The sequence below is a fragment of the Halichoerus grypus genome, chromosome 2, assembly GCF_964656455.1.
Source record: "Halichoerus grypus chromosome 2, mHalGry1.hap1.1, whole genome shotgun sequence".
Taxonomy (NCBI): domain Eukaryota; kingdom Metazoa; phylum Chordata; class Mammalia; order Carnivora; family Phocidae; genus Halichoerus; species Halichoerus grypus.
Window position 1 is genome coordinate 66,899,028 of NC_135713.1, and position 20,194 is coordinate 66,919,221.

Genomic DNA, 20,194 nt, shown 5'->3' on the forward strand with positions numbered 1-20,194 from the left:
CCCTGGAAAGTGGTAGAGAAAATGTGAGTTACTGTAGACCATCCTCTGCGGTGGAGTGCTGTATAAATCAAGAAAATTAGAGCAAATGAAGACGTGGGTCTAAGAAATAGTTGCTGTCAAAAATAATGATTTTTTTTTTTACCTCTCATTTCAGTATTTGAGGGAAGACTTTATTTAAAAAGGAGAGCAATCCAATCTTTAAGATCATTTTTATTCACTTAAGATTTTGTTTTCATTTCAATCCACAAATTCAGTCAGCACCATATGTTTTGGGTACTATAGAGAATATAAGGGCATTTAAATCTTAAAGATCTATTTAACTTATAAAAAAGCTCATTTTAAATTTACATCATGTTTTGCTGATTCAGGAAAAATGTCTATTTCTTGATGATGATATAAAAGTGAAATAATCCAATTTAATAAGTCACCATTCTAATCTCTTTACATTTAATGATTGTGATTTCTCAGCAAAATAAAAGAAATGTGTCTTGTATGTGATAGCAGAAAAATAAAAATTCTTGTCGTCATTTTACTTTTCTTGTTTTAAGGTGGTGTCACTAAAGAGCTTGATATATGCCTCTCTCTGCCCCTTTTATACAATTCACCAGTCAACATCCCTGCATGTAACTGTCCTGAGAAGGAATAAAATGGTACAAATGATTACCCTAGTAGGTTTTAACAAATGGTTCAACAAAACTTTTTATTAAATAGGGTGGTAGAACCTTGGTGTGATGGCTCCACTAATCATTAGTATATGTGACTCCAGTTACATTAAAACAATGCAAAAAGGCCCTACTGTACACACAATAATAATAATAATAACAACAACAACACGAATTCCTTGTTGATAGCTTCAGGGTTTGGATTCTACTGAGAAATTGATGAAATATCTGTGTTTGTATTTTTTTTTTTTTAAGTAGTCTCCATGCCCAGTGTGTAGCCCAGCGAGGGGCTTGAACTCATGACCCTAAGATCAAGAGTCAGACGCTTAACCAACTTAGCCACCCAGGCACCCCTTAATGAAGAATATTCTTATGAAAAAAATAAAAATTTTGTTAAAGTTGATAACATTTTTAGATTCTCTATTTTGAGGTATCTTTGGGGGGAGGGGAGTCATTTTAAACCTTGTTTTGTTTATTTACCCCACTGAGGATTTAATTCTAACATCTCAACGGGAAACATTTTTGAAGATATTCATCTTTTCTTTTGAGAAACTTGAGATTATTTGATTGTTGTTTCTTTTACTCTTAGTCAAAAGCAATCCTAACTAATAAAATACATTGGTGAGTCATCCTGTCTTTCTTCTATATCACATTGCTATTCAGATAGTATTTGAATGACAAACTATTGTTGGTTAAGCACTAGCACTGTTACTTTCAAGATTGGTAATCCCAAAATAAGGCAGAAATAGAGAGGAAGCTTGTAGAAACTTCTACAGCAACTTGACATTTTCCACCCATCCAATCTGGGGGAGTCTCATCAACAGGGTATTGTGGAACTTGCATGTTGAGTAGATGGTGCAAATACTTAACACTAGTACCAGCAGATGAGCAAGATCTTTGGAAAATAGCTTCAATGATTAGTTCAAACAATTATTCTCTAACTTCTTGAAATCTCAAAAAATATGACTGACTATAGTCAGTCCTATAAAATATATCACTAAATGGCTAAGAGTTCTCTGTCAGTACGCCTAACACATGCACACAAAGACCAGTTTGCTTTCCATTCAATTTCCCTTCAGTTATTTTTCTTCCTAGGTTGCCTGTATTTTTTCTTTTCTATTCATTTGGAATTAAATTTTTAAAAGTAATTTATCTTAGAGTATGTCTGACTCAAATTTGCATTTCTAAACTCTATTTCTGAAATATGTTTTAAGAATTGTAGGTTTCTTTTTTCTTCTTTTGAAGACTTTGTCTTAGTGTAATTAAACATCTTATCTTCATAATTTTATGTGACTCACAATAAATACTTGTCAAACATAACAGCAACAGTAAATTTGCAACATTTGTTACCATATTTATCAAATTAACTCTTTGACTATCCCTATGTCTTTATTATTGTTGTTTGATGCTTATGTGTACTTTATTTCCATCATTAATGATTGTAATTATTTTCCCGAGTTCCTTTTAAGGTAGAAATATCCGATGTGAATCCAATGTGGTGATGTTCACTGTTAAAAATTAAACTCCTGAGTATATTAGTCCGGTTTAGGAATAACTTATATTGTATATTAAAATTAGGGTCACTCTAAAGGACATCCCTATATATAGCCCCGTATAGCTGCTGCCTTAAAAATACATTTATTTTATATTCTAATGGATATAGATTATTAGAAGCAGACCTTGCTATAACCAATAGCAAGAGATAATAATGTTTTGTGTTTATAATCCATTTTGTACTGGATATTTTCCCATTGGCCATCCAGATCCATTTTCCATCCTTCTCCACTCTGCCTTATACCTTCTCTGGCTTCTAGTTTGGCTTAGCTAATGGGAAGTGCAGGCAGGTGATTGGAGTGGAGAGCAGGAGAGTGAGATCAAAGTTCCTGTTCTCCGGCCTTCCTCTTAGCAGGCAACCTCAGATGGGCTGCATGTCTAGATCAAAGGCCAAAGTTTTTTATTAAACACCACTTTCCTACAGCTATTCTTTCTGGGTCCTTCTTTCCCCCGGTTCCAAGAGTGGTGGGCTCACCCCCTTCTTCCAGACCCTGAGAAGGCACCATCTCAGGTTTTATTGTATTGTATTTTTTTTTATTTGAATAACTCTGCCCATCTCTTTGGAATCTCTTTATTTAGTTACTCCATTTGAGTGTGCTGTCAGCTTCCTGCTAGAACCTTAATTAATGATAAGTTTTAAAAATTACCTAGCTTAAAAATTAAGTGCAAAATAGTTCAGTGTAAATCTGACTACCTATTTCATTACTTCATTTTGCTATTTAAATACTGCACTAAACAAAAATAGTGTCTTCTAGTTTTGGTCTTATACTCATAAAATGTATTCAGACATTCTTCAAAAAGAAAATAAATCTGGATGTGAGGACAAGCTGAGAAAGCATAATCTAACTGGTAAGAAGACAGAAGACAAAAAAAGTTTACAAGTAATTTTAAAAAACAGAAAGCATAGTAATCTAATAATGATTACAAGCCCCCACATAAAGCTTCTTATATACTAAGCTCTATTCTAACCAATGTACATATATTGACCTGTTTATTTCTTATAGCAACTCTGTAAGGAGGTACTATTCCCATTGTACAAGTGGGGAAACTGAGACACAGGGTAATTAAGTAAATCAGTTTGATTGTATCCTCTTAACTACTATGCCATGATGTTCTTCCAATGGTTTTGCTGATAAAACAGCTAAAGTATAATAAAGGCTAAGTATTATATGAAAAGATAAGTTTTTAATACTAACATAATAGAAAGAACATGGGTTTTCAATTCAAAGTTGGGTTTGACTCCTGGGTCTGACATTTTAAATTTAAATTTAAATTCTTCCTTATTATAATTTCTTTCTTAGCCTGGTTTTCCTTCTTGCCACCCTTTTCCCCACAAATCATGAATTTGCATATAATGTATTATTTGGTACTATAAGTGCATTTGTATTCTAACATAAAATTTAATATTTTTCTTTAGGTTTATGATCTGTGAATATGCCTGTTAACAAATCACCCATGATTAATAAATTAGGAGTGATATCTTCCTCTTATCATGAAAAACTCTTGAGGTTTAAAATTCAAAATTTAAGGAAAAGAAGGAAAAATAAATCAAAGTAAGTCCGAAAAAACTTTCATTTTATTAAACTAGCAGACCCATATGCATTATAGAATTTAAAAAGTACAGAATATTATGAATAATTTCTTTAAAATCACATGTAGTTCTAAAATATGTACATCTATATATTTACTATTTTTAAAATAAATATTCATAATTTATAGTGATCATATCTTTCTAAAATTTTAAATTCTACACTTTTTGTTTAAAATAAGCATTTTTTCTATAATTATAAATGTCTATTAAGTTGCCATAATAATCTGTGAAATGCATAAGAGAAAGCATTTAATAACTACTATATTGTGAAGCACTTTGGTTATTTCTATGTCCTTTGCTATTTCAAATTAAGCCAAAATAGAATGTCTTTCTGCATTTCAAATTATTTTCTTGGGATAAAGTTTCTAAAATGAAGTTACTAGATCAAGGTTTGTTGATAATTTAAAGATTGTGATTTTAAGAAATTTTTAAAAACTTAAAAATGAGAATTATAGAATATGTAAGAAAACTTGCATGGTGACATTTGGCTACATTTGTTTCAAATATTTTTCTTTAATAAAGAATAGATGAACAGATGAATGTGAAGCTCTTTGACCATCTGCCCTCCCAACTAAAATAATTGTGGTATATATCATTTCAGTTCATTTTTCTACTTTAATATGCATGAATATAAAATTTCATTTTCCATGTAAATATAAATGTAATTATACCTAACTCATTTATCTGTGACTTGATTTTTTAAAAGTCGATGTTATGTTTTTAATTCAATCCATACCGATAATTATGTTTTATTATTGATAATTATTTCTTCATTCATTTTAGTGGCTGTATAGTGTTACTATATAATGAATACTTCTTGTTTTACTTATTTTCCAAATTTTTGCCAATGAATCAGTGCTATAGTGAAAATCATTATATATATCTCTTTGTATACCTGGGTAAGTGCTTCTTTGGAGTGGGATTTTTTATTCCTCACTTCTTGAATTTTACTTGATGCTCTTGGTCTCTAGAGTTTACATTGTCTTCACCAGTTATATGAAAGTATCACCTCCCCCATCTTTGCCATCACCTGATATTATCAGACTTCTTCATATTTGTCATTGTAATAGGCCACAAGTGGCACTTGCCTGATAACTAGTTTTTTTTTTAAATCTCTGATAACTAATGAGACTCAGCACCTTTTAATATTTGTTACCATTAGAATTACTTTTATGAGTTATCTGTTTATATATTTTCCAATTTATCTTTGTGTTTTTTCTTATCGATATTTGATATTCCTAAATATTTGTTATGAATTCTTTCAGTCTGTGGCTTGTCTTTTAACTTTGTTTTTGTGATGCCTTTCATCATACAGAAGTCCTGGAAATTAATATAGTCATTATGATTTTAAGATTTTATGATTTCATTGCTGATTTTGTTCATTCACTCCATTAGTCCATTTCATTAACATACTGTGAACTATCCATTCATTCTTCTCTTGTTGGCCACTTCAATTATTTCCTGTTTACGGTTATTATGAACAATGTTTCCATGAACATTCTTGTACTGAGCATCCTAGCACATATCCTAAGGTACATACCTGGGAATGGAATTGTTGGATCATGGGATATATGCCATTTAGTGAACAGAACTTATTCTCAGTCTTTTGTGATTAGTCATTTTTGTATTTTGGTTAAGAAATCTGTGTCCACCTCAAGATCATGTAGATATTCTTATACATGATTTTCTAAAAAACTTACTGTTTTGTCTTTCGTGTAATACATGTAGAAATGATTTTCGTTAATGGTGTTATGTACAGGTGTAAATTTTCCTTTTTTATGTAAATACCTAGTTGACCAACACCATGTTTTGAAAAGAACATCCTTCTCCAATATTTTGCTAGTACAACTATTACATAAATCAAGTGTCTGCATATAGTGGGTGTTTCTGGCTTTTCTATTCTGTTTCACTGGTCTATTTGTCTCTATACCAACGCCATACTGACTTAATTACCATCATTTTAATAATAACAATAGTCAACATGACCAATTTTCCAAATTTGTTCTTCTTTGTTGATATTATTTTTAGGATGAGTGTGTCATATTTTTTTCAAAAACTTGTTGGGATTGGTTAATGGATTTTTTTGAATTTATAGATAAATTTGAGGATAATGACATCTTTATCATAATAAGGATTCCAACTTATGAATAAGATATAACTTCCGTTTATTTAGTTATTTGTAAAATTTTCTCAATGAAGTTTGAATGTTTCTTTCATAGGGGGACTGTGCATCTTTTGTTAGGTTTATTTCCATGTATTTGGTATTTTTTTAAGCCTTGTCAATTTTTAAAAATTTTTATTTATTTATTTATTCATGAGAGAGAAAGGCAGAGGGAGAAGCAGGCTCCCTGTGGGCTCGATCCCAGGATCCTGGGATCATGACCTGAGCCAAAGGCAGATGCCCAACCAACTGAGCCACCCAGGTGCCCTGTATGTGGTATTTTTATACTATTATATGTTTTACACATATATTTTTTAATAGATTTTTTTCTAGCTGTTTCCAGAAGAGAGAAATACAATTGAATTTTATACACTGATTTTACATGCAATTATATTGCTAAATTCTCTTATCGATTCTGAACATGTTTATCTCAATCCTGATTTAAAAGGAACACTCTTAACATTTCATGATTAAGTATAGTTAATGTCCTCAAACCTTATCTGGCAATTTAATTCTAATTTGTGGTTTTTTAAAATTCCACTAGACTTCATTACTAATTTAAGTAGTTAATGTTCTTTTATATTTTATTTACTGTTAATCACTTTCCTTGTTTTCCCTTCCTTTTTGCTTCTTAGATGTTGTCTTTTGCCAGATATACAACTTCTAAAATTTTCCTTTATGAGAATTTTTTGTTGAGAACATCTGATTCTGTTAGTGTGAATATATTTTTATTTTATTCTTATTCTTGAAGGAAATTTAAAACTGAATATGGAATTATCTTTCGTCTGTTATCACTTTTATTCCATTTTTTCCCCTTTAGCGGATTGATGTCATTCCACTCATAGCTTCCATTATTGCTGTTGAGAAGTTAGGTGAAATTTTGATGCTATTTCTTTAATATTAATTTGTGTCCTCCCACCTTGAGTGCTTTCAAAAATTTCTTATTGTCTTGCATTTCCTGCAATTTTACTATGATGTGTCAGAATGTAATTTTAAAAAATTATTCTGCTTGGATCTCTCAACCCTTTTAAATCTGTGGCCTGTGTCATGATTCCTGAAAAGTTATCAGATGCTGTTTTTTCAGAAATTACCTTGACAACTCATTTTCTCTCCTTCTGAGAGTCTTGACTAAATGTGTATTAGATCATCTCATTGTATATTGACCTTTCACTCTTTCACTCTTTCGTCTCCATTTTCCTTTTTTTGGTCTCTTTTTACTATACTTTGAATAATTTATTCTGGTATGTGACGTTTTCCATGTGTACTTCTCTTGTTACCAAATTTCCCATTGAGTTTTAAAATCTGCCTGAGGTGTAAATCTGCACTGAGACTGATCTCAGCAACACATACACACACACACACACACACACACACACACACACACACACAGGCGCGCGCGCGCACATACTTTTTTCTTTCTCTTTACTTTTCTGCTGAGCACTAAGGCAGCCTTCTCTACAGCTCCCTGGGGTTGGGGAGAGGGACTAGTTCCTATTGCTTTTACCTTAGGCGTTTAGTCAGACAATGTGGAGGGAGTCCAGGTTTCCTGAACCTTGAAAATCCTGGCTTTTGCTTACTGCATGGTCACTTAGAAAACATACTTGGTCTTGTCTCCATGGCCCCTTGTACCAAGGGAAACCAGATTCTATTTCTGGCACCAGCTGTTTCAGATGAAGCAGAGACCTTCCAGAATGAAGGAACATAACCTTTGTTTTCCTTCTTAGGTGTCACGTGAATTGTCATATGCCTCATACTGTATTTGCTTCACTTATTCTTCCTTAGAAACATGCGTTTTTGCAGGCCTAGTGTGGATTCTGTTAGAGACACAGTTAGGGCTCCCTGTAAATCCTTCAGATGAGGTACTGAAGTCCATTCTGGACCAAAGAGAAAATCACACAATCTTACAATGGATTACTGGGTCAAAGTATACTATTTTGTCATGATTTTCTTTTATAATTAAGATTATTTTATTGTGTATAGTCTGTTTTGCTTTTTCTACTTCATCTTAGAGATGGAGAAGACCAGAAGATTTTGAAGGCTTATATCAAATACATACATTTATTTTAGCTGACTGGAAAGAATAAAAGGGAATGTAAGTCTTACATTAGGAAGATTTAGTCAAGCTGTTAGATTATTTTACATCTTTCTCACAGAAGCTGCTTATTTTTTATATCTGGGAGGCTGTAGTCTTCAAAGTTTCCTAAAATGTTAATAAACCTGAAATTTTTCCTTTTTATTTATATTTTTGACACTTTTATAGTTAGTAAAATGTGCTCAGCAAATACATGCTCTAAATATTTTAAAATGCTCTATATGTACATATCTATATAATGTTACTGATTTTGATAAGCATACATTTATAATACAATATAGCTTTGTAGTATGGGCTGTAAATATGTTCTGTCAGGAGCAAGAAGAAACTTTTCTAGACTTATATTTATATTCTGATCATTTGTTTATTTTATCTATAGTGTGTTTTTCATTTATCTGAATTATTATAAGCCTTTAAGTGAAATTCTAAATGGTTAAGACCTTGTAATCAGGTCTGTTAATTTTAGCCTGAGACATCTATATTGTAGCATTTAGGGATGGCTACAGATGATTTAGCCAAAAATATGGTGACTTAGGAAATGGATGGCCATCAGAGCATGAACACATACAATTAAATGTAGCTTCTTTTAAGAATGTATTACCCCAAATGAGAGATCAGTAGCTACTGATGAGAATATCTGTACAAAGTATGTAGAGTCTTGCAAAATCATAGAAACTACAGTCCTCTTATACTTGGGCTTACACCACTGTCTTAGCCCAAGTCTCTAGAAGGCAGAATATAAGCAGAAGATTAAAATTCTAATACTTTATTTGGGATATGCAAGGTCAATGCGCTAAAGATGAAAAAAAAAAGAGGAAAATGAGGTGGGAAACCTTGATGCATTATTACCTGGAGCACTAAATCACAACTTGCCACAATGAAATATAGCAGACATGTCCATACTTGGCATAATGGGACTTATTAAGACAGGTTTCAAGAAGGGGCACCTGGGTGGCTCAGTTGGTTAAGCGACTGCCTTCGGCTCAGGTCATGATCCTGGAGTCCCGGGATCGGGTCCCGCATTGGGCTCCCTGCTCGGCAGGGAGTCTGCTTCTCCCTCTGACCCTCCCCCCCTCATGCTCTCTCTATCTCATTCTCTCTCAAATAAATAAATAAAATCTTTAAAAAAAAAAAAAAAAAGACAGGTTTCAAGAAGAAGCCACATCTGGGGCACCTGGGTGGCTCAGTTGGTTAAGCCACTGCCTTCGGCTCAGGTCATGATCCTGGAGTTCCGGGATCGAGTCCCGCATCGGGCTCTCTGCTCAGCGGGGAGTCTGCTTCTCCCTCTGACCCTCCTCCCTCTCATGCTCTCTGTCTCTCATTCTCTGTCTCTCAAATAAATAAATAAAATCTTTAAAAAAAAAAAAAAAAAAAGAAGAAGCCACATCTCACAGTAGTCCATGGAATGGAGAAATGAGGAGAGTTATTCATCTGATCTGTAGCTTTTTGTCTAGCATTTTCCTTGGTCAAGATTCATTCCATAGGTGCTAACTCATCCATACTTCCAGTTTGTGTCATCCAGCATGTGGCTACTCCAAATGTAGAGGAGGAGGGGCAGCTCACTGTTTTGGGCCATGAAGATCATGCAGATAGGAGTCAAGTGAATCTGAGACTCTATACAATATTTATGGCCAATACAGGTACTAATCATGGAGACCTTATAGCCTTGCATTTTGTGGAATGTTTTCAGGTATCAGATTTTTCTTATCCCTAAACTCAACTCAGTATCAGTAATTCACTAGTGAAACTACTCTTTTTTTTTTTAAAGATTTAAAAAATCTTTAAAACAAGTGGAGGGAGGGGCAGAGGGAGAGGGAGAGAGAATCTGAAGCAGACTCTGTGCTGAGCGTGGAGCCCCATGCAGGACTTGATTACATGACCCTGAGATCACGATGTAGCCAAAACCAAGAGTTGGTCACTTAACCAACTGAGCCACCCAGGCACCCTGTGAAACTACTCTCAAAGGTTTCCACTGACTTTCTAAACATTAACTCTAATGATCTCTTTGTCCTTAGTTTTGATATCCCTGCAGATGTGTATTTTTGGTCATGCTCCTTATCTTCATTCTGTTCTTTGGTATCTCAGTCTAGAATTGCTTGTTTGTATGGAATAGGCACATGTTCAAATTAACTCAAGCAAAAGGAAAATGTAATGGAAGGATACAGGGTTGTCTTGTGGAACCTGAGAGCAGAAGGCATAGCCAGGCCTCATTCATTCATTCAGTACTCCTTATGTTCTCTAACTGATACTGGAGATAAAATGGTCAACTTTGACAGATGTAGTCCACATCTACACTAGACTATAAACATGAAAAGGGTAGGGGCTCTGGTTACACATTTGTAAAGTATCCAGCATATTGATTGGGTGCTACAATGGTGAGCAAGTAGCTTTCTGCTTTGGGATGCTTTGTTGTCTTGAATGACCTCTCAGCAAAAGCCACCTCTTGGTTTTATATGACCATTCAGCTCTCACATCAGCTACTTAAAATATCAGCTGATTATTCAAAATCCCCAGAGACAGGATTAGATTGCTAGCTTGATTCAGATGTCTTTTGTGACCCAATCAGCTACAGTTAAGGAGGTGGAGTCATATAGTACTAGTATAGAAGTTGGACCCATTGGTTCAATAGGGACTATGAGTAATGAACAATTCTCAGAGAAGGAATTTACACCCCAAATTATACATATATTTGAAATCCATTGTAGTGCTTCCCTGAATCTCTATTATTTTATTGTTTCTTCTTTCTCTCTTGCCTCTAACTGTGGGATCTGTCCAAAGATCTCCCTTGACCATTTTTTTTCTCCATACTCTTCCTCTTGAAATTTTGTGGCTGTGAGTATCACTGATAGTAAATGAATCTGAAATCTTTACTTCCATATCCTATCCACTTCCTAATGCCTGCCTCACAAGTCTGTTTGGATTATAGACCTCTCCACTTGGATGCCTCACAGGTAAATGATAGCCATTTGTCCAGAACAGCACAGATCATCTGCCCACATTCCTCCATCTTATTTGATGTCAGTTCTCTACTACTAATTGTGTAGGCTCAAAACCTCGAGATTATCTTTGTCTACCCTCACAAATCTTCTCATATCCTATTAGTCATCAAGCCCTATTGATTTAGCTTCCGCCTAATCTCTCATATTCATTTACTCTTCCTTATTTGTACTGCCCAAACTGCAGTTCAGACGTTTATTACTTCTTACCTAAATTGTTGAAATAATTGCCCAGTGGTTTATCAACAGTCATTCCTCATTTAAACCCATTCAACAGATGACTTTCGGTTTAATCATCCTAAAGTACAGTATAATCTCTTAACTCTTCTGCACAATAGTTCCCTCTTACTTATTAAATAAAACTCAAACGTCTGTGCATAATATAGAATTAGCACCCACTGCAACTAAGAATATCTAAAATAGCAATGCCACTTAAATAAAGTAAAAGTTTTTCTCTGAATGTAATCAGTCCAGAGCTGGTATGGTGGTCTGGGACCTAGGTTTCATCTAACTAGCTGCTCTGCTGCACGTGGCTCACACGTAAGGCCATCTCATGGTTTATTGTGGCACTGAAGCTCCAGCTATCACAGTCGTGCTTCATGCAGCAGAATAGAGGAATGGCAGAAGGGCTTGTGCCCTTTTTTTAAGTAAACATCCCAGAATTACTAGCTGAATTTTGCTTACATTTACTGGCTGAAACATAGACATACAGGCACACGTAACTGCAAGAAAGAGTCTTTTCATAAGAAAAGGAGGAGAATAGACACTGATGTAGGCAGCTATAAATCTTTGCCATGGACCACCATTCAATGCCATTTATGTTTGTTCTCAACCCAGAATTTCCGTCTTCATTTCCTATCGTGATTTTAAGCATTCCGTCTGTCTATGCTGGGTTAAAATTCTTATTTTTTCTCTTTGGTCCTATTTGTATTAGTTAGGGTAAATTTGAAACAACTATAGAAAGAGCCCTCTAATTTCAGTGGCTTATATAAGATAGAAATGTATTTATCTGACATAAGAAGTCAGTGGGTCTAGGCTGACAGGACAGCTCTGCTTTTGGGGTCAGTGAGAAACTCAGGACCTTCTTTATCTCATAGGATTTTGTACTCATCTGCCTAATCAAAGCTGATTCAGCACTATATTAGTGTTCCAGTCCACAGGAAGGAGAAAAAAAGCATCATTCTAGAGAAGATGGTGTGTCTTTAAGTTAAAGGTGACCTGAAATTTGCATATATTACATTTGCTCATATCCCACTAGCTTAGCCATGTGCCCGTATTTAGCAGCCAGAAAGACTGGGAAATATAGAGTAGCTACATGATCATGTGCCAAAGAAAAGGCAGAGAAAGACTTTTGGAAGGACAGCTGCTATTCTGTCATATTCCAGTTCCTTGCTATTCCTGTTATAGCTCAAGTGCCATTTCTGCAAAGAAGCTTTTTCTGAATCTTTAACCCCAAACAGTAATGCTTATAACTAACAGTTATCCAGCACTTGATATGTACTGGGAACCAGACTTTGTGTTCTGATTTGATACTTTTCAGAATTCTACAAGATTTTGTCCTCATTTCCACATACGAAAAATGACAGTTCACACAGATTAAGTGATTAAGCAAAGATTATATGACTAGGAACCATTGGAATCATGATTTCTACTTCCAAACTCCTACAGGATTTCATTTTTTTTTTTTTTTTTTTTTTTTAGCACATCTTTTTATTCCATCTCACTTCCCTCCAGATTGGGAATTTTCGGAGGCTGAGTCTGATTTCTCCTCTAGTCCTCATTGTATATAGCAAAATATCTTGTGCGTAAGAGACTTCTCTTAAATATTTACTGACCGAATGCGTTGTCAGCTAAAAAGAAAAAAAGTTCTGATAAATAGTTTAGGTAGGGTATTAATACAAAGTATATTTTTGTTATATGTAAAATTAGAATGATGTTCTTTATTTACTACCTGTTCCACAGGACTGCACTTATTATATATTTGCAACACATTACATTTATTTATTTATTTATTTATTTATTTATTTATTTATTAAAAGATTTTATTTATTTTTTTGACAGAGAGAGACACAGCGAGAGAGGGAACACAAGCAGGGGGAGTGGGAGAGGGAGAGAGAGAAGCAGGCTTCCCGCTGAGCAGGACACCGGGATCATGACCTGATCCGAAGGCAGACGCTTAACGACTGAGCCACCCAGGCACCCCACATTACATTTATTTTTGAAGAAAGTAGAATGTGTGAAGAAATAAATTGAGGTTGTTACACAAATTATCATATAATGATACACAAAAAACTCCTAAGAAGCAAAAAAGACGCTTTAAAGAGTACATATAGGCATTTGAAAAGAAAATTTATTTGTGATAGGCTAGACATGGTTCAAATAGCTATATTTATTTCCCACTAAATATTTACTGACATGAGCTATGGGACACCAATTAAGGGACTCAATATCTATAAGAAAGCTCAAAGGCATTCACTTTCCATGTTTTCAAGGATTCATTACTTTCTTGTAATTCCCATAGCACTTTGTACAAATGGGAAGATTAAAGCTATTTTGGACTCTTCATGAGGATCAAAGATACGTCATCCCAGATTACTATTGACAAAGAGTTTTCAGCCAACCTACACTGTATCTGTCTAAGCAGATGTCTCCAAGGGCAAGAGTGAGATAGAGAACATGAAATCAAGAATGATGTTAACTTATTTCAAAATGCCCAGTTCTAGCAGAGTTTGTGCGTGCTAACACCTCAACTATTCCTCTATTTTACTATAAGCTCCATGAGGGCAGGGCTTTTTATTTCATCCTTGTATCTCCACTTCCAAATCTAATAGGAGATGGTCAGTACCTCTGCTTATTCTGTGATCATTAGGCACTGTCATTGCTTTTACATACATCTGTCTCCTCAATAGGACTGTGACTTATGCAGGGGCAAAATCTGATTTTTATTCATGTATTTTTTTCCCTGGATCCCACAAAGCAACTAATTCAGTAAATTCTGAATATAATAAGTTGTTACAAAAATTTGTTTTATTTTTCCAGACCACTCCTTCTAATAGCATTGACTCCCAAAAGTTATTAGACCACACAAATAAACAACTCATTGATTCTACTACCTATTCACTATTCATCTGATGTCACTTTTGATCCAATGCCCTTCTTAAATCCTGTGGTATATCATTATAATCACTCTACTCATTCTCTTGCATACACCCTCAACTTATTTTTCCCACTTCTCTTTGAAATGCTTGTCTACTCTCTCTGCACTTTCCCCAGGGGTTCCTTTCCATTTGCAAGACTTTGAATACCACATGTGTCTTTAATGACTCAATAATGACTCCAAAATTGATGTATCTAGCCTGAACTTTCCCCCCCTGAAATTCAAACTCATATATCTGACTGCCTATTCTATGTCTCCACTAGGATGGCTATGGTTGTCTCAAACATAATATATCCAACATTGAACTTATTCTCTACCCTCACCCCAAATCTGCTTCTCCACCAATCTTCCCCTTTTCAGAAAATTACAGTTCCATCCTTCCAGTTACTCAGTTCAATCATGACTCTTTTTTTTTTTCTCTCATGCCTGATTTCTAATTCTTTGGGCAGTCTTATTGGAGCTAATGTCAAAATATACCCATTATCTAAACTCTTCTTTTTACTGACATTGCTATCATCTTGATCTAAGCCACTATTCCATCTCACCTAAGTATACATGTGCCTCCTCCCTTGCTACCTCCCACCTTTCCACACTCCAACTCTCAATAGACATTGGAATGATCCTATTAAAACTTAAGTTAAATCATGCCACTCCTCTTATCAAAACCCTGCAATAACTTCTCATCTCATCCAGAGTTAATCTGGCTACTTGTCCCTCTCTGACCTTACCACATACATCTTTCCTCCCTTGCTCATTTTATTTCTGCCACAGTTGGACTGATTTCACTTGCATGGAAAGAATAAAAATTTAGCTTAAATTGAATCAATACTGATATATGTGAGGAGATAAATCAGTCTTCAACATAATTGGAGCTGTGCTGGGTTTTACCTATGAAGGAGGCATATACCAACAAGACTTCTGGCAGCCATTCCAGAAACTTTTCTTACAGAGGCTACAGAATTCTTTTACATCATGAGAATAATGTTTCTTAATCCAAGAGTATGATTAGATCAATCTAGGAGTCCTGTACACATATATATTTTTTTATTTTACTGATTTCTCTGTATGTGTATGAAACATTTTTATTAAGGTAAAGTACTTTTTCAAAAGAAAATAGTTACACTTAGCCCCTAGATATTGATTAATTAAAATTTGGGAACTGTTAGCTATAATTATTGATTTGTTTTTGGTTTAGTCCATCATTTTCAATCACAAAAGAATTCATCTTGAGATTCAACCAAACAAAAAATCCAAAAGAGAAGAAAGAATTGTTGGACCTAGCTAGAAAAAACATTCTAAGATGTAAGGTAATAGTACACTATTTGATTATTTAATATATGGACTTTCTGTTCTAGTCGGTGGGTGGTTACATGTTCTAAAATATCGAAAGTAAAAATAAGAAATACCTTTTTAAAATCATTAAGTATCATTAAAGATACTAACGCAAAGTAAAATTAAAGCTTACAACCAAATAATTCAATGTCAAATGGCTTTTTTAGGTGAAGATTCTCCATAAATTACTGAAGAATATAACTGTTGACACTAGTCCAAGAGTTCACCACAAAATATGAAAGGCTGGCAAATAAATTCTTGATTATAATAATTCCACTTTTTCCTAAAAAAAAAAAAAAGGTTGACTGAGATATCATGTGTCCCAAAGAAGAAAGGAAGCTTCCCTAAACCTTCACACGATACATGCACAATATACTGTGTTCTTTCTCTGTAACAAACTATTCACCTAACTGGTAGAAAATACAGTCTTTAAGAGTATGCCATTAATTTCTAAATTTTCAAAAACATATCAAAACAGACAGGAAGTGAAATCAGTCCTTGTTTTGCTTTTCTTACATTAGATCCAGTTTATGTTAGGCAGAGAAATAATATATGTATTACCAAATATACATACTACCAATATACATATATATGGTACAAATATATATATGGTATATGTGTATATACATATGGTACATATATACCATATTACCAATATACATAATATAAAAAAATTCATGAAATAACGGTTGCACAAACTGGAGCATAAATTAAGCCATCTTTTTTGTTGTGGTGGTTGTTATTTCCCAGTATTTCAGTTCACTGTTGCTCACATATTTTAAAATTTTGAAAAAATTTGATTAGAAAAAGAATATTCTTCTGGTACGTCTGCATGCTGAGAGGTGCTAGCAGGTACATTCATCAGTGAGCTTTTGTCCAATTGGCTAACTGCTCCCTGGGGAAACCCCAGGAGTGGGCCCATTAAGGGAAGAGTGGCAGTCTTGGTATCTGTTTCATGTTCATTAATTTTAGTCCATTCACAGTGAAGTAGCCAGAATTTTCCGGCCAATTGGCATTAAGCTAATTTCTGTTGAATCACATCCAATATGCTTTTCCTTCTAGAATCAGAGATGCATTCTCTTGGTGGGGTAATGAGGTAGAAGTAAACCCTTGAAAGTAAAGAATGAGAATTATTTTTAGCAAATAACTAATGATATAACTCAGAATATTAACAAACATCCTTTATGTTTCAGCACTAATACAATTTACATAAAATAATCAAAAATAAAAATAATACAAGCAAAAATTTTTAAAGTTTTATATAAACTGGCTATAGAGCATAGCCTCATAGAATGACTTTCAGAATATAGTTAAAGGATAATCAAAATAAATAAGCAAATAAATAAATTTGTAAGAAGCTATACCTTTTGATTTGCCTTTTTCATGCTTCCCCATAACAGAGAAAATTGGGTCTCAAAACCTTAGGCTCTGGGAAGCATGTACATCTTCCTACTGCATGGACGGAAGTAATATATCTCGCTCAGTGCAAAGGAGAAATCCAAGATGGTATGTACTCTTACTAAGCTCTTCTTAGTTACCCTGAGTGTTTTCTAGATTAGCAGAAAAGGCATAACTTGTGACCTTTAATATTTAGAAATTGTGCAGGAGTCAAGGAAAATTTGCCTTTCTCTATCGAAATATCTGGTAATGTTTCACTGTGAAAGCTCCTTTTGCAATTTTGAATTTATGAATTTGACTGCTCAACTTTTTAATTACAAAATTGTTTTAAAAACTTTTGTTCAGCACAGTCTTCATTGCTTTTCTCTAAAATTAGTAGCTAATTAAAAAGTAATATAAAATGTCATTGAAGTGATTTTCAATTACAATAGGCAGTATACTTTTGAGAAACTTGTTTTGGCATTTTATAATTCTTCCTCATAAAACGTTAACCAAATGGTCCTTTGTTTTCCACTTATTTTATTTTATTTTATTTTTTATTTTATTTTATTTTTTTTAAAGATTTTATTTATTTGACAGAGAGAGACACAGCGAGAGAGGGAACACAAGCAGGGGGAGTGGGAGAGGGAGAAGCAGGCTTCCTGCAGAGCAGGGAGCCTGATGCGGGGCTCGATCCCAGGACCCTGGGATCATGACCTGAGCCGAAGGCAGACGCTTAACGACTGAGCCACCCAGGCGCCCCTCCACTTATTTTAAACAGCCGTTTCACTCATTACTTTTTCATTTATCACTTCTCATTTATATGTCTCCTTCCAAACCATCCTCCAACCAATAAAAAAGAAAGAAAAAAACATTATTTTTAAGGAGGTAAAATTCCTTCTATCATTATCTGAATTTTATGTGTATGCCTTTTAAAATGAGTTTTAGAATGTTAACCATATGAGGTCAGAGAGTATTTCCCCATGTAAATTGAGTTTTGTAGGGCTATCTGGGAGGTTTCAAGCAACAGGAAGAATAAGAACAATTCTGTATTTAACTTGCCTTTATGGCACTTTCATCACAGCGCTATCCATAGCCTGACCTCTATTAAATGTTTAAATGATATTGAAATAAACACCCCTGGCTTATCAACAACCAGCAGTTACTTACTTTTCTTTGCCCATTAAACCTCTTTTGTTCAGGTATCCTGCAATCATGGGATTCAGAAGAGGACTGGCCCTTCCAGCCTGGGGGCGGGGTAAGGGGTGGGGGTAGTAAGTCATGGGTGATCTAAAGTAATCATGGGATTTCCTTTTACTTGCCAGTGATTAGATTAGGAGTGGTCACAGGACCTGGTCCTAATCAGAGATGTAAAAATAGGTCTATTTGAAGTATTTTTATTGAATTGCTTTTGAAAAAGATAGGCCTAGGAAGAAAGCACCTCTTCCCTCCCTATACCTTTTGATTCCTCTCCAAATGGCTTGGTAAGAGAAAGATGCCTGGAGCTTGTGTGGTCATCACTGTCACTAGGTACATCAGAAGAACTAGAAAATGAAAGAAAAATGCATACAGAGGGCAGGTATATGAGCCAGCCCTACAGTCTTTCCATCTATGATCTTGTGAAATAATAAACATACTTATTTTGGAGACATTTCTTTGTATTTCCTGTTACACACAGTCAAAAGCTTTTTCATTCTTCAAGATATTGAACTCCAAATAAAAACCTTAAATATGAATTCTTAGTACCAGCTCCACAACTGAAAACCCTCCACATCTGTGTCTTACGTATCTCTTGTCTGCTCCTCATTCTATAGTTCACCCTCCATGCAGCAGTGATCATACTAAAATCATTTCTAGTGACTTCTGATTATGCTTAAAAGAAGCCCTGACTTACAAGGCTCTGTATGATCTTATTCTTAGCTGTCTTCCCTACTTATTCATTATGCTCCAGCCATACTGATCTCCTTTCTATTCCTTGCATGTGTTGGGGCTTTTCCTTCCTCAAGTCCCTGCATTTGCTGTTCTTTTCAGATATTTACATGGCAGCCCTTCAAAATCTTTGTAATAACTTGAGGTGTAATTATCTCTAGGGCCTTAGCTCTACATTCTTCCTCATTCATCTCCCGTGGGTCCTATTTCCTCTGCCTTGATTTTCTAGTTTTCCACTCTTCTCTTTATAGCACTTATCTTTAGCACTATCTTTTGTCATCCAGTTCTGCTCCATTTCCCCATCATTATTTTTATGGCCTGGTGATCTATTTTGTGTTGGGTGGAACAGCTGGAGCTCCTTGGGCATCTCTCTCTCTCTCTTCTATCTCTAGCTCTGTAGTCTCTCCAGCTTAGTGATTTCTGAGTAATTACACTTCTTAGTTGGTAGCTAAGTGTTCCAAGGCTAGCTATCTTGAAAAAGAGATCCAAGTGGCAGCTGTATGGCTATTTCTGAGCTAGCATTTTATTGGTTAAAGCAGTCACAAGACCTACTCAGGATCAAGGGGAATGGGTTGTAGACTTCACTTCTTGACGGGAGGGGTGTCAAAGAATTTGTAAATATTTAACATTTTACATTTTTCATATTTTAAAACCACAATCTGGTTTTGGTGACAACAAATAGTTAACTATAAGACTTAATTGTAGCATGTAGACAAAAGCATGATCTTCAAATTATGCAGTTTCTACCTTTTTAATATTTCAGAAGCTTTAAATATGCTTTATGCTTCCCTGGACCATGCTTCCTTTGATTATGATCATCTGCCTACCTTATTTTTTGTTGCGGAATCAGTTTTATATAGACTCTGTTGTGATGCATTCCAAAAGACATACTTATATTCAGTTGAAATAAAGCTGATAAAGGTATGTTTTTTTAAAATATTCTAAATATGTTGTAATTGCTACACATACTACATGTAGTCACATGACAGCTGTTTTAGGATCTAAACAGGCCATTTGGTTTTATTATGGAATATTCTCTTGTTTGATAGTTTGTTTTAATCTTCTCTCTACATGTGGATAATACATTATTACTTGATATCCAAATGGAGGTAGTTTGAGAAAATATATTTCCACCAACTATGTAAGAAAATAATATTTAGTTAAAATCAAGTTTAAATGTATGTCTGCGTATGTGTAACTTTTCTTTCTATTTTAAGGATTTTTAAATGCCACTTTCCATTTAAAAATGCCAACAGATAACCTTAACTAGTTGCCCAATTTGAGAAAATGAGTTGTTCTCTCACTATTCTGTGTCATTTAGAGCCGTAAGATAGGAAACTATC

The 20,194-nt window shown here is 34.5% G+C and overlaps 1 protein-coding gene across 1 annotated transcript in view; it reads left to right on the forward strand.

The window, feature by feature from the left end:
- Positions 1-3,641: 3,641 nt before the first annotated feature.
- Positions 3,642-20,194, forward strand: part of TMEM232 (transmembrane protein 232) — a gene marked incomplete at its 5' end in the record, with an annotated part of 189,213 nt that continues 172,660 nt past the window's right edge. Inside the window, 4 exons of the mRNA XM_078066320.1 lie at positions 3,642-3,769; positions 15,409-15,520; positions 16,946-17,051; positions 19,615-19,772. Coding sequence (XP_077922446.1) covers positions 3,642-3,769; positions 15,409-15,520; positions 16,946-17,051; positions 19,615-19,772 — 504 coding nt within the window. The remainder of the gene's footprint in view (positions 3,770-15,408; positions 15,521-16,945; positions 17,052-19,614; positions 19,773-20,194) is intronic.